The 14640-nt window shown below is 50.7% G+C and overlaps 1 protein-coding gene across 9 annotated transcripts in view; it reads right to left on the bottom strand.

Moving 5' to 3' along the window:
* FAM117A (family with sequence similarity 117 member A) overlaps window positions 1-14640 on the bottom strand; it is a 37353-nt gene that overhangs the window by 2983 nt on the left and 19730 nt on the right. For 5 of the 9 annotated variants that reach the window (XM_071728354.1, XM_071728352.1, XM_071728353.1 and 2 more), the window contains 5 exons: window positions 2259-2345; window positions 1619-1732; window positions 1172-1306; window positions 475-670; window positions 42-162 (listed from right to left, as the gene is read on the bottom strand). In XM_071728354.1, the coding sequence (XP_071584455.1) occupies window positions 42-162; window positions 475-670; window positions 1172-1306; window positions 1619-1732; window positions 2259-2345 (653 nt within the window). Of the gene's footprint in view, window positions 1-41; window positions 163-474; window positions 671-1171; window positions 1307-1618; window positions 1733-2258; window positions 2346-7004; window positions 7184-7276; window positions 7758-14640 lie in introns of those variants that run through there. The other 4 variants (XM_071728347.1, XM_071728346.1, XM_071728348.1 and 1 more) reach the window with 4 other exon arrangements.

A 14640-nucleotide genomic window follows, 5' to 3' on the forward strand; every position in this document is an offset into this window, starting at 1 on the left:
TGGATGGGATCTGACTTCTGCCACCAACTCCTCAAACTTACGAGGCTTCTTCAAAAGCCAGGACCTTCTCACAGCCCTCAGGAGGTTCCCGTTTGAACACGTAGCTGTGGTTGGGTCGAGGAGAAGAAGCAAAGGCCAGGACTGGTGAAGGGCTGCACTCTTCTGGCAGAGAAGACAAAAAAAAAGCTCAAAAAATGTCTTAAAAAACCCAAGAGCATCAGGATTGCTCTTCTAGACCCTGGGGCTGCAGGCCCCAAAGCTGTGGTGTTTTAGCTGTGTAGTTCCCAGCTCCCTCCCCCCTGTAGGACTGGAACCACCCAGCTGGAGGAAAATCACTTCAGAAATCCACCACAGTGACCCAAATTGGCTCAGACCCTCTCTACCAGCAGGCAGAGAGCAGCCATTGCACTGAGGCTGCTGTCACACTGTGTCCCCTCTTTGTGTCCCCTGTCACCCTCTGCTCTCAGTGCTCACCTTTCTCCTTTGGATCTGGCTGCTCCTCTGCTGCCTCCCTCACGGGGGGGTGTGGAGAAAGGTGGAGAGGCACAGAGGGAGAAGGAGAAAGAGAGAGGCTGCTGCAGCTGCTGCTGGCCTCCAGAGTCAGGGACACATCTTCAGAGCCTCTCTGGGCAGGTGCTGGGGCTCTGTGGCCATCTGGGACATCCAGTATCTAGGGAGGAAGCAAAGTTTTAGCAGGGCAAGAACCCTCCTGTCACCAGCTCAAGGGTTTAACAACAGTTACACCTCCAGACAGCAGCTGCTTGGGATCCAGACAGGGGCAGAGCCTCCACCACCCCTTCCCAATCCTGTGATGCTCTTCAGTTTTTAAGCCATCTGGGATCACTCTTCCCACACCTCCACAGCATCCAAGGAGCCTCTGGATGCCACTTTAAGATGGTGAAGACACCAATTTTAAGTCTTAAAGCTGTCACTGAGGTGTCCTCTCTCCTGAGATTACTCCTGGCTGATCTCTCCCAACACCAGCCAGTGTTCAGCAGGGAAGCCAGCAGCCATTTGACCCAAATTAAACAGTTACAAGCCTGGAACAAACTAAAACTGCACACAGAGAACATCCCCACGGCCAAGAAACAGACACAGGCTGTGTCTTTAGAGGAAAGGGTTTCCAAGACCCCCCCAGAAGGTTCAGGGCCATCCCATGAGCACCACTTACCCGCAGAAGCTCCTCATCTCCCTGTTCCTTCACAAAAACTTCCTCCAGTTCCTGGTTGAGCCCCTCCAGGCTCCTGTGCAAGCAAGGGCTGAGCCTCAAAATGAGAGCTGGAGAGAGGAAGCCTGAAGGGGAGTCCTGGAATAATTCAGAATTACAGAAGTCAGAGTTGTGTCTGATTTCCCCTTCCATCCCCTTCCCACAGCTCTCCAGGGCTCAGCCAACACCTTCCAGGAGGCTGCTGGCCCAAGGCTGACAGCAGAGCCACAGCAGCTCAGGAACTGCAGAGCAAAGCACAGGATGGGGAGAGAATTTTAAAAAAATAAAATCTCCCTTCTTAGGCATGGGAGCAGAAGTCTGAGAGCAGCTTGGACACCTGCCCACAGGAGCTTGCTCTCCACCTCCCCAGGACACATGGTGACAACAGAGCAGGGGAAAATGTGAACATACCCTGAGTGATCCCAGGACAGCATGGTCCCCCTGGAGGGGGGAGCTCTTCTCCTTTTCTTTGCCACTTCTGCCATTCAGTTTTGTTCTCTGGAGCTGTTGTTTCAGTTTGGCAATCTGGCAAACAAAGTTTCAGCTATAGAACCAGACAGGCCAACACACCTCAACCAAAAAGGATCATGTCTCATCTCTCTCTCCTCCCTCTCTCTCTTCCAGCCCACAAGGAAGTACCAAAAATAGAGAGGGTTTCAATCACACAAGCAGCAGCTCCAGCCACCTCTCAAAGGAAGGACCAGATGTACTTGCAAGACCTCATCACAACCCCCCCTCCCCTCCCCTCCTTAGCTGCAACGTGGCCAGCGCCCTTCCTCTGCTGGCTCTGGGTTATCTTCTACCTCCAGAGCATGAGGAACCCAGCCCTGCTGGAACCCACAACCACCCCACACCAGTGAGCAACCCCCTGGCTCCCAGTGGAGCTGCTTTCCCACAGCTTTACAGAGGAGGTGGCTCTGCAGAGGGTGAGGGATGAGAACAAGGGCTGAGGCCTCAGCTTCAGCAGTATCCTCATCCTCCTGCTCCCCCTCCCAGGCAAGCAGGAGTCTCCTATGTGTAGCAACCAACACAGACCTTACTCAGGGTTTACCTCTCTGCGATGATCTGTGCTGCTCCAGGAAGCAGAACGTTTGTGAGCACCTCTCCCTGCTTCTGCCTCCCGCCAGGACACTGGAGTCTGGAGTGGTGAGAAAGCACAACTCTGAGTGCTGGCAGGAGAGCCCTGGGGGTGAGTGATTCCTGCCCCTCTCCAGTCCATTCCTGCCCCTCTCCAGTCCATTCCTGCCCCTCTCCAGTCCATTCCTGCCCCTCTCCAGTCCATTCCTGCCCCTCTCCAGTCCATTCCTACCCCTCTCCAGTCCATTCCTGCCCCTCTCCAGTCCATTCCTGCCCCTCTCCAGTCCATTCCTGCCCCTCTCCAGTCCATTCCTGCCCCTGTCCAGTCCATTCCTGCCCCTCTCCAGTCAATTCCTGCCCCTCTCCAGTCCATTCCTGCCCCTCTCCAGTCCATTCCTGCCCCTCTCCAGTCAGTTCCTGCCCCTCTCCAGTCCATTCCTGCCCCTCTCCAGTCCATTCCTGCCCCTCTCCAGTCCATTCCTACCCCTCTCCAGTCCATTCCTGCCCCTCTCCAGTCCATTCCTGCCCCTCTCCAGTCCATTCCTGCCCCTCTCCAGTCCATTCCTGCCCCTGTCCAGTCCATTCCTGCCCCTCTCCAGTCAATTCCTGCCCCTCTCCAGTCCATTCCTGCCCCTCTCCAGTCCATTCCTGCCCCTCTCCAGTCAGTTCCTGCCCCTCTCCAGTCAGTTCCTGCCCCTCTCCAGTCCATTCCTGCCCCTCACCAGTCCATTCCTGCCCCTCACCAGTCCATTCCTGCCTCTCTCCAGTCAGTTCCTGCCCCTCTCCAGTCAGTTCCTGCCCCTCTCCAGTCAATTCCTGCCCCTCACCAGTCCATTCCTGCCCCTCTCCAGCCTCTTCCCATGAACACACACTCAGCAAGGTGCACTAAGTAAGGACCATTTGGTTGTGTTTGCTAAAATCAAGCCATTTGGGAAAGATTTCTGCCCAGTGGGGAAGGTGGATCTGACACCTCACACACCTCCGTGGCAAGAGCCCTGCCCAGGAGTCAGTGGCTTCATCACCACGAGGGTTTGGTGGGACAAACCACACCAAGCTGGAGAAGCAACCACAGCCACCCCCCTCTTGACCTTGGGTTCCAGAACTTGGTGTCCAAAGTGGTGTTACCAAGAGGAAAAGCCTCACCCTGCTGCTGGGAGAACACCCTGCTGCTGAGAGAACACCCTGCTGGGAGAACACCCTGCTGCTGGGAGAACACCCTGCTGCTGGGAGAACACCCTCCTGGGAGAACACCCTGCTGCTGGGAGAACACCCTCCTGGGAGAACACCCTGCTGCTGGGAGAACACCCTCCTGGGAGAACACCCTGCTGCTGGGAGAACACCCTCCTGGGAGAACACCCTGCTGCTGGGAGAACACCCTGCTGCTGGGAGAACACCCTCCTGGGAGAACACCCTGCTGGGAGAACACCCTGCTGCTGGGAGAACACCCTGCTGCTGGGAGAACACCCTGCTGCTGGGAGAACACCCTGCTGCTGGGAGAACACCCTCCTGGGAGAACACCCTGCTGGGAGAACACCCTGCTGGGAGAACACCCTGCTGCTGGGAGAACACCCTCCTGGGAGAACACCCTGCTGCTGAGAGAACACCCTCCTGGGAGAACACCCTGCTGGGAGAACACCCTGCTGGGAGAACACCCTGCTGGGAGAACACCCTGCTGGGAGAACACCCTGCTGGGAGAACACCCTCCTGGGAGAACACCCTGCTGCTGGGAGAACACCCTGCTGCTGGGAGAACACCCTCCTGGGAGAACACCCTCCTGGGAGAACACCCTCCTGGGAGAACACCCTGCTGCCTCCTGAGGCCTCAGGCTCTTGTACCAGAGCTCAAAAGCAGAGCTTGTCCCCACTGAGTGGCTCCTGCTGCTCCTCTCCAGCTCAGCTCCCTCCATCCACAGGGCTGGGCAGCTCTGATTCCCTGGATCCAGAAAATCCAACCTCAGCACCACACCAGGAGGCTGTTTTCCAAGCAACAGCTACACTTTGAATATCAATGGAAATCAGAAAGGGCTGGTAATCTGATCAGCAATGGGTGTGAACTTCCTTCCACTGAACTCAGCCCTCTCAGCAGAGCCTCCAGGGTCGGAGCAGTCCCAAATCACATCATTTTCAAGCCCAACCATCATTTTTTCCCCCATCATCACATTTCAGTGCCTCTCAAAGCCCTCACCCTGGTGTCACTGCTGCTTGCCATTTCTGGGGGAGGCTTTGGATGAGACTTCCCTCCTCCATCCTCAGCCAGGGGCTGCCAGGAGGTGCAAGGGCCTGAGAACAGTTCCTCTCTGAGCAGCTTAAGTGACCTCCCCAGAGGCTGCTGCAAGAACAGCAGCTGTTTTAAACAACACTGTTGAGTCACAGGGATGACAGAAGCCTCTTCCTTCAAAACAGGTTTTAAAACCTATTTACACCAAAGAAACAAGGTGAATTACCTCCTGAGGTACCAGATTTCCCTTTTTTAAAGGGATACAGATCATTTCTAGGCAGAAATACAACCCCCTCCTGACTTCACAGGCTCCAAATTAAAGCCCTCCTTACACACCCCACTGCCTGCAGTGTTCCCTGCTGCTAAAACCATTTATTGTCTCAGGTTCTGCTGTGCCATGGAGACACCACAGCACTGTTCTGTTCACCTGAGGAGCTCAGCTTGGTCTGAGAAAAGGAATCCCTCAGCCTGAACCACAGCTCCAAGCTTCCACTCAGCTTCAACCTGTTGGTCACAGCCACCCCCACCCCAAAGGAGAGCCCCAAACCAGGGCAAATCCCACAGCCAGGACCAACCTTCCAGCTGCAGCACATGGCACAGCTGACTTCATTTCCTACCTCAAAACATTCTCAACAACTCCACCATCATTATTTGGCCATTATCCCAAGGCACTGTGTCATTTTAGCATCTTCCAGTAGATGACACACATAAGGAAGCTCAGAAGAGGCAAAGGTCTAAGAGACAAGGCTGCAGCCCTATCCCACGTTACTGCAAGAAGCAAAAGTTCTGTGGGAGGCTGAACTCCAGCTGCAAACAACACTCCTGCTTTGCAGGATGTGACAGAAACTCTCCTCGAGTCACTGGAAGTCCCCTGAGAAGTCACTCACAGCAGCCTTAAACTGGGACACCCATAGCACTGAGCACTGCCCCAGTGCTCAGAGAAAAAAAACAGGGCCTAAAAAGGAAAAACAAAACCTGCAATAGGAAGGGCTGAAAGTGAGGAGTGTGTATGGGTCCCACCTCTGGCAGGCAGAAGGAAATTACAGAACTTTTTGTACCAACTGTGGCAAAACCACTTCCTCAGAAATAGTAGAGGGGGGGGAAAAAAAAAAAAAAAACCAACCCCAAACCCAATGCTTTACACTGCAAGAGAAAAGCCACAAGCTCCAATCCTGTGAGGTGCTGCCCATCCTCACCCCCACTATTCTGTCTCTCCCATAACCACCTCCCAGTATCAAATCTGCAGAGCTCTGTGAAGCAGCTGATCAGCAGCTGAATCAGGAGGGAGGTGAACGTGTACTGGCAAGCAGAGAAAGCCCCAAGGTTGGGAATTGCTGCCTGCAAACATGGAAGGAGTGGCAAAGTCCAGGAGGTTCTGAGGAGGAACATCCTGTCAATCCACAGGGCTGTCTAGAACCTAGGATTGTATTCCCAGCTTTTCCCCAGATGGGGCAATTTGAGACAAAGAGGTTTGTGTGTGAAACAGAGGAGTTGAGGGCTCATGTCACAGGCATGTTGCAAGGTAAAATTAACATTAGACACTTGCAGGTAACTGATGAAAGACTCTGGCACACCCAAACCTATCCACTGCTGGGGAGGCATCAGCTCCAGGCTCAGCAGAGCCTCACTCTTCCATCCCTGGAAGAAGGAGGTGTCCCTCTTCTCCAACCTCTTCCCCAAAAGGGCCATGTGCAAGAAGAACTAATCAGCCCCAAAATACTGGGATTAAGTGTTCCCACCATGGCTGATGAAGACAAAGGAAGACACTGCTTCCCTGCCTTGGAAATAAAGTGAGACAAATTCCTTCTCTTCCTTCCCAGCACGCCCTCTGCCCTCAGCAGTGCTCCTGGGCACCAGAACCCAAACAAAAGCAGGCAAGAAGCCTTCAGAAAAGGACAATGGAAGTTGGAATCCAATTGAGAACTTCCTGCAAACAGAACTGTTGAATAGCAAAGATCAAACAACAAGTTACCAGGGATTAAACGTGATAAATAAACCACTCTAAGCTAACGGATGCTCTTATCCTTCTAAATTCTTTCACCTCTGCAGATAGGCAGGAGCTATTTGCTGCCATACAGTAATATTTACAGGTTGCTAAGAGTTCCTCGAGATCTGGAGCTTTTCCATTCTCCAACAGAGTGAGTGAGCCCTTCTGCAGGAGCACCCTTGACTTCTCCCAGCGTGTGGCACTCAGCCCATGAGCCTTATGTAAGGACTTGGCCCAGAACTGCACGCCAGAAAAAAATCAAAGTAGCACTGAGCCAGTAGTGGAGCAGAAAGCCAGAGGCCATCTGCCTCCAAACAAGGCCAAGGAAAGTCTAACTCTGCACCAAAGTGGAATCCATTGAAGTCGAGAAGAAAAACAAAAAGGGGGGGAAAAAAACCAACAAAACCTTCCTAGAAAGCTGCAGCTGGAGGGATGGGATTTTAACACTTTCCCTGTTTACCCCCCAAAGCCTCTCCTGTCCCCGAGATTTTGAGGGCAGGCTGCAGGCCTGGCTACCTGGGTAGCTTTGTCATTCATGCATGAAGTGGCAGCTCCCTCAGTGTCTCGTGGCCACTGTCCCAGCAGGTAGGAGCCCAGGATGGTGTCCAGGGACGAGGTGCGCCAGACCCGGGGCTGCCGGGGCCGCCCGCTCTTCTCTGCAGCAGCAGCAGCAGCAGCAGCACAGGGAACACTGGCTGGGGAAGGGAGGAAAAGAGAAAAGATCAGCTTTCCACACCTGAATTAATAGAGAAAAGATCAGCTTTCCACAACTGAATTAATAAACTCACATTCATCAAAAAGATCATCAAGGAACCGACACACGCAGCCTGGAAAAGTCCTGTTTACTTTTTGGTAACCAAAGTCCCATTGCTGCTTCCCAACCCAGCTGCTGAGTTCCCAACTCTCAGGGCAGCTCCTCCCTGCCAAGGCCACGCAGCTGCCCTGCCCCATCCTGGGCAGGTTTGCTGCTTCCAAGGTTGAGACTGAAAAGAAACAGTGAGAAAAACAGCACTGGAGTGGCAGGGGGGGCACTGGAGGGCTGGCTGCTCCCTCCACCTCCTCTCACTCCTCTGCAGGGAGCAGTGCTGATGCTTATCACCATGGGATTGCTGCTCTGGAAGCAGAGGTTTCATTGCAGTCCTCAAGTGGTTGCTTGAAATCAGGAATCTGATGTTCCAGTTGAGGCTGAAGGAGCAGCTACACAACCCAGTGAAATACTCAGTGTGCCCACTTTGTTTTGTGTGAGCATCAGGAAAACCCCAACCACTGTGCTGTCTGTAAGGCTGGAGCAGAAAGCGAGGCTGGAGAACCCAGGCTCTGACTCAACAGCAAGAAGGAGCCTCAGTTTCCCCCCAAGGAAGAGCTGTACTGCTTGCTCCCAGTCTCAAGGAGGCCAAGAGAATGTCTGCAGAGGTTTGGATCCTCCAGAGCAGGACGTGAGCACTGGGTGCACCAGGAGGTGTAAGGTGTGTGCAGAGCCCAGAAAGGAGATGTGGAAGCTGCTCAGTGGCATTCCTGCTGGCTGGCAGGGCCCCAGCTCCAATCCAGGAGCTCTGGGGCTGCCCAGCTTCCACGAGATGGCTGCACTGCCTGGCCAGACACGACTTCCCTAATGGTAACCAGAGACATGATTAACAGAAAAGCTTTGTAAAGAAACCTGGTTTAAGTCTGTGTGGCAGCAGTGATGCAGAGCAGCACAACCCCAGCACAGGGTCCCTCCTGGCTGGCTACAGCAAAGGGAGGCAGAGCACAGCCTTTGCTCCTCTTCCTCCACTGCATCTCAAGCTCCACGCTCTCCCCACAGAATTGCTCTGGTTAGAAAAGACCTTTTAAAGTCATCAATCACATAATTTTCCCCATTGCAGCTAAAAAAAAAAAAAAAAAGAAAAAAGGTATCACCAAATCCAAAAAAGAAAGAGGTAAGTTCAAGGCAGCAGGAAAGTTTGGTTGCATTTCATTTTGATTAGACATGCAAATTACCCCACACATCAGAACCAGCCCTGGGGCCTCCTGGCAAGATATTAAGGCCATACACAGCTCTGCTCCAGGCACTTTGTGTACAGGTACTCTCTCCTTCCTCCCCAAAACGAGACCACAACAGACAGGTAGTGAGTTAACCACACCAACACCAGCATTCAGACTCTTAAAACACCACACTGTGTTTGCCAAATATTTCTGCAGAGGTGTCCTGGCACCCACTGCAGGCTGAGGCTGTTCCAGGGACACAGCCTGGATAATGCAACTTGGGTTTTTATCAGCTCAAAGACCATTTGAGCAGAGGAATTCGAAGTGAGAAAAAAGGAGAAACAAAAAGGCAGATGGGAAGGCAAGAGCAGCTTAGTCCTGACCTGAGCCACACCTCACAAGGTCCACACTGGATTAAAGGCTCTTTGTGTTGGGTCCAGCATTTCCAAGCACACTCCCAGCTCCCAGCAGTGAATGGGGAGGCAGCCACCAGGAACACTAATTTAGAAACTCGTTGGGATTTGCAGCTTCCTCTTTGGTGCCTCCTTGCCCCCCCAGGCTGTGGCACTTGCAACTCAATACCTAAGACTCCAGCTGCCTCTTCCTCTCCCTGGGCAGGCTGCTGGCAGCTGAATGCTCCTGCAGCCCCTCTCCCACACTGTCACAGCTCATGTCCCCCCAGGAACCCCCTCTGATGTCACCAGGGTGACCAGGGTCAGCTTTGTATTGCAAACCTTCAACAGGGAACACAGTCAAAACCAGCCTGAAGGAACCTCAAGAACACAGAACCTCAGGTTGGAAGGGACCTTAAGGCCCATCCAGTGTCACCCCTGCCAGGGGCAGGGACACCTCCCACCAGGGTGCTCCAAGCCCCATCCAACCTTCAACACTGCCAGGGATGGGGCAGCCACAGCTTCTTCCAGGAAACCTCTTCCAGGGGCTCAGCACCCTCACACTGCAGATTTTCTTCCTAATATCCAACCTAAATCTACCAAGATTTGATGACCAAGAGCAGGAGATGTCACAGCCTATGGGGACAACTGCATGCAGTGGCTGACAAAACACCTACAGCTATTCCTGGATGAACTGTCCCATCAGATACAGCTCTGCTACTGAGCCACTCAGTTTGGTTTGGAGCAGCAGGGAGAAGCCCCAGAGGCAGCAGGGAGCTGCTGGAAGGAGGGTGCCCAGCCTGGTGTTCCAGGCAGAGGAGAGGCAGCAGGCAGGGTGGAGTGTCCTGTTTACAGCTCCCTGCTATTATCATCCCTCTGCACCGAGCCAGCACAGCTGCCACCTGGCCACCAGCTCTGGAGCTTGTCCAAGCCAACTCTACAGCTGAGAAGTGTCAGCTTGGGGCACTTTTACTTTTTTTTCATGTGAGAGTGAAGCTGCTGCAGATAACAGAACCGTCGCTGTATCTCCAGGAGCCATTTGGCTGCCTCCTGATTGCTGCACAAGGCTTTTGAGCAGCCAGAGTCAGAAACTGGTGGCAGTGAAATGTCTTTAAAAGCAGAAAATTTGCAGTGCTGAAGTTCTGGATTTCCAGTGTCCCTAAACTTTCCCACCCACATCAACACCGGGGAGCTCAGAACTTCCTAAAGAGTCCCTCAAAGTCAGCCAATCTCTGCATCTAAAAAGAGAAAATAAAAACTTTATCCAAACTTTTAAAAATCCCCAGGTTCACTTTTCAACGAGGAATACTTAAGAGCTGAATCAATAACACAACTGGCAAGGAAAAATAAAGTTCCCATTACTACTTTCTTGAGTGTTGTACAATTTTCTTCCTCCCCTCTTCAGATTTCACCCTGGGGAAAGTGATGCTTTAGTATCAGAAGAATGTTTAGAAAATTAGGGACATGTTGTTCAGACTCTGACATTTTTGGAATATGTCCCTGCAAAGTTCTATCTTAAAGTGATGAAGCAGAAAATAAAACAGTCCACATTTAAATAAAATCAGCTTCCAAGTTAACCATGGAACAACAGGCAGGGAAGCTTTCCCTGCAGTCTCTCACCTCAAGGTGGACCCAATGGCTTTGGAAGAGTTTCTGGAAGAGTTGTTAAAGTTTGCAGGAGAATTTCTCAGTCAGGTTCAGATGGAACCTAAGCAACTCCAGCAACAGCTTGTGCAAATATCTTCCACCCCTGTGTAACAGAAATTACTGCTAATTATTAAAGTTCTGCATCAGCTTCCCCCATCTACACCTTTTAATAATCTTTCCATCACATGATGCTCCTGATTTGGGGAGGGGGGGTGAGACCAGCAAGATAACAGAAATGCCCAAGCTGAATTTCTCATGGGCCTGGCAAACCACAGCAGGACCCTGTGACACAGAAACATCTTTTAGACAAAACACTGACACCCAAGCAGGCTGCTGGATGTGGATCAGCAGCCCCTGCAGCACCACTTCCTTGATCTTTAACATCTTCCTTGACCATCTCACTGGGAGATCTCTAGATGAAACTTTTTTTTGGTTTTTCTTTTGCAGAACAGCTACTGGGACACAGCTGAGGTGGCACAAGCAGAAAGGACAAAACGTTGGCCTTGTGCTGGTTACCAGAGTAGGAGCTCCTGTAGCAGAAAGGAAATGGGTTGCTCCTGCTGCTCACCTTCAGGACTGAGCTGCTTCCTGAGCTTGACCCAACAGCTTTGGTGCTGAGTGGATCTTGGCCACAGCATCACCCTGAGAGAGCAGGAGGTGAGGCTGCTGCACAGCAAGAAATCCACTGCCTGCCTTCTTCTTCTTCTTGTTTTCAAATGTAAGTGGACAAGAGACACGTGCAGGACTTCCCAGAAAACCTTAAAAACAATGAGCCACAAACCACCCCAGGGAACTGCTCTTCATCTCACCTCACCCTGCAAGGTGCTACTTGATCAGAAAATATCTCCTCTGAGGATCAACACTTTAACCAGGCATGTCCAGGGGAAGTGTTGGGGAAATAAAGATGAAAATGGAAGCTTTATAACCCCTTTAAGCCTCATTTCAGTTATCTCTGCAGTTTCATCAGGGTCATTCAAGTTACCTGACAGGCTGTTGCCAAGCAGGACAGAAAATTCTCAGCAGCATGAAGCAAGTTCACAGTTTATTTTATCTGTTTCCTCACATGGAGCAGGTAAAGGAAACTGCATGGCCTGACTGCTGCACTGAGGTCATTATTTGAGCAGTCCCAGACTATAATGTAGCAAAGACTGAAACTCTTCACAGAGGAGGAGCTGCCTTTCCCCAGCTCTGTGCTGCTCTCTCTGCCTTCAGAAGAAATGTGAAGATTTCAGAAACTGTGCTTGCACCCATCACAGCCAACCCAGGCACTTCCTCATGGCCCACACCAAACCACTGCAATTTCATGCTGCTTCTGCAAAAAAAAAAATCTCCCAGAGAGGACCTCAACATTTCACACAATCTAAAAGCAATGCAGGAATATGCAAGGAATAAATGCTCTTGCTCTGGGAATCCCAGAAAACCTAAGAGGAGATGAAGAGGCAGTTTTATTTGTTCTTAATGATTTTATGCTTTGTGCACCACAGAAATCTGCAAATGTGCTGCAAACAGAAGCTTTTCACAAGAATTCATGGCATGGTCAAGTCAGGAGGGGCAAGATCAAGAGGTGGAGAGGTGCTGGGATGGAAGTTCACAGAAGCTGGAGAGAAAAAGATTATCTTCACCAAGGCAGCCACTGACACAGCTTTTTAAGGGCATCTCAAGCTTTAACCAGAAATGGAGTAGGAGATCCAGAGATATCTCCCAGAAGATGCTTACTCAAGGTACCAAAAGATGAGCAAGGTTACAAATTCACTACCTGAGGGGTCTTCATAAAAGTCCCACCAGAAAAAGAAGCCATGCAGGGAAACAGAGAGCACCTCCAAGACAAGACAGGCTGCAAACAACCTCTGCAGCTGGACTGTCTGCACTTTTTTAGGAAAAGACAAAAAATCCACTTTGTCCCAATAAAAGAAAGTTATGTTCAGTGGCAGTGCAATGGGGAAGAAGAATGCAGTGAGACACCCAGTTGTAACTGCTATGGATGGGTAGAGAAAAAGAACAATTTGAATGCTAAAGGGCTTCTAAAAGGAGAATTAATCTGGAATTTATAGCAGATGAGAAGGTAATGATATCCATCCTCCTGCAAGGGAATTAACATCTCCACAGCAAAAACTCGTGGCACTCAATCTTTTCTCCTCAATCCTCTGCAAAGGAAATATTCTGCATCTCTGGCAACATTTGGAACATGACAATCCCTTTGCCTTTAAAGATTTACAGCTGAAGGGAAATTCACACCCAGGCCAGGGAGGGATTTCACAGCTCTTTGCTGGTTTCAGTAAACATTAACACAGAAATGCAAAACCCTCCCAGCAGTGAAATCCATTGCACCTTCCGGCCAGGAGGCAGAAGCTGTGGTTAAACCACTCTGCCCCTCAGGACTCTTGCTCAAACTGGAGAAACACAGCCCCAAGCCACCCAAAAAAGGCCCCCCTGTTCCCAAAGCACAGCTCTCCACAAGAACCTTCCTCTGCTTCAGTGCTTGAGCAACCCAGAGAGAAGCAACTCAGCGAGGAAGGGGGTTGGGGGGTGTCAGGAAAGCAAAAAAGCCAAAGAGGATCCAACTCCAGCTTGGGGAGGTGGAATCCCATCCAACCCAGCAGGGATTTGCCCCACTGAACCAGCCCTGAGGGCTTCACCCTGGAGCAGAAGGGAAGAAATTCCAGGCTTTGTGATCACTCCCCTGGTTACAGCTGGAGAAGGCTGCCCAAAGGACACAGCATCAGCAGGCAGGACTGAAAGGAATAAATAAGGGAGACCAGCAGCTCAAGCTGGATGGGTTTTGGGGTTTTCCCCCCCTTTTTTGGACAGTGTTGAATTCCCTCCAACAGGGCTCAGGGAAACTGAACCTGAGCACCCTCCCTCCCCCATTGATGGAGGAAAAGAGCTGAACTCTTCACCTTTAACTTAATTCTTGCAAAGTTTGTTTTTCAAATAATAAAACTATCCGGAGAATTTCAGCATCCTCTAAGGTTTGGGTTGAAGTGCACAAGTCCTAAATCCAGCCTGATGCAAGGCACCACTTTGGTGGGATCTTCAAGTGAGCCCATCCCTTACCCACTGCTACAGCCTGGGAGTGCTTCTGGCCTGGCTTCCAACTCAAGAAATTTAAGTAAGAACCAGGAAAAATAAAAGCCACAGATGGGCAGGCAGCCTCTCAAGAACAATAAGTGGTTTAGAAACAAGCAAAAACTTGTTCAAACATTAAGTCTTGAGGACTTCTTCACTCTGATCCTGGAGAACACAGACTGAGGAGCTACCAGGATCACCCAAGTCACCTGTATCAGAGGAGTGAGACCCAAGCAATGAAGACAGAGCTGTGGGTTTGGGTTCCCCCCAATTTTTTTTTTTTTGAACCCAACTAAAATCAGTTCCTGACAAGCACCCAGGAGTCAAGATCACTGCAAAAGGCAAAGCTCTCACTCCCAAGATGAGAAACCTTTGATTCTCAAGCCCTTGGAAATCTTCCAGTTACAGATAAAGTAAAGCAAAACCAGAGCAAGACATCCTTGGTATTTCTAGTTATGGACAGGGTGGAAAACAAAGAAAAAGGAGGTTTTCTGTCCCTTATATTCACACAACCACATAAATCACATCACCTCCCATGCTCAGAGTCATCTTTCTGCTGGTTCCACTGAAGCCATCATCTGCCTGGAGGGCCCAACATGCAGCTACTGAAACATCTTTTCAGCAAAGTAAAAAACAAAAAAAAAGACAAATCATCTCCATACCTGCTGCTGACCTTCCCAGAGCCTTTTCTGACACCAAAGCTCAGGGTTCCAGCCAGCCTGAGGAGTGGGAGACAGCAGCATTCTGCATTGAGCATACCAGGAACCATCCAAACTCTGTAATTCCTGCTCCTAAACACTTCCATGGCACACAGACTGGGAGAAACTGAGGCACAGGGAAGAGATGCAGCTTGCCCAGAGCCATGCAGCAGGTTCCAGGAGGACAGAAAAAATTATCTCCCATTATTTGCAAAGAATGGGCTAACCACACAGCCTTTGATATTTTCCTTATTTCCTGCACAATAACCCTGCATTATCAGGTGGTTTGAGTGGAAGCACCACAAGCTTCATTTTTAATGCACAAAGCACCTGTTTAATACAAATTTCAAGTTCAAGGTATTTATATAAATAAAAATAAATAAA

The sequence above is a fragment of the Heliangelus exortis genome, chromosome 29 (assembly GCF_036169615.1).
Source record: "Heliangelus exortis chromosome 29, bHelExo1.hap1, whole genome shotgun sequence".
Classification (NCBI taxonomy): Eukaryota; Metazoa; Chordata; class Aves; order Apodiformes; family Trochilidae; genus Heliangelus; species Heliangelus exortis.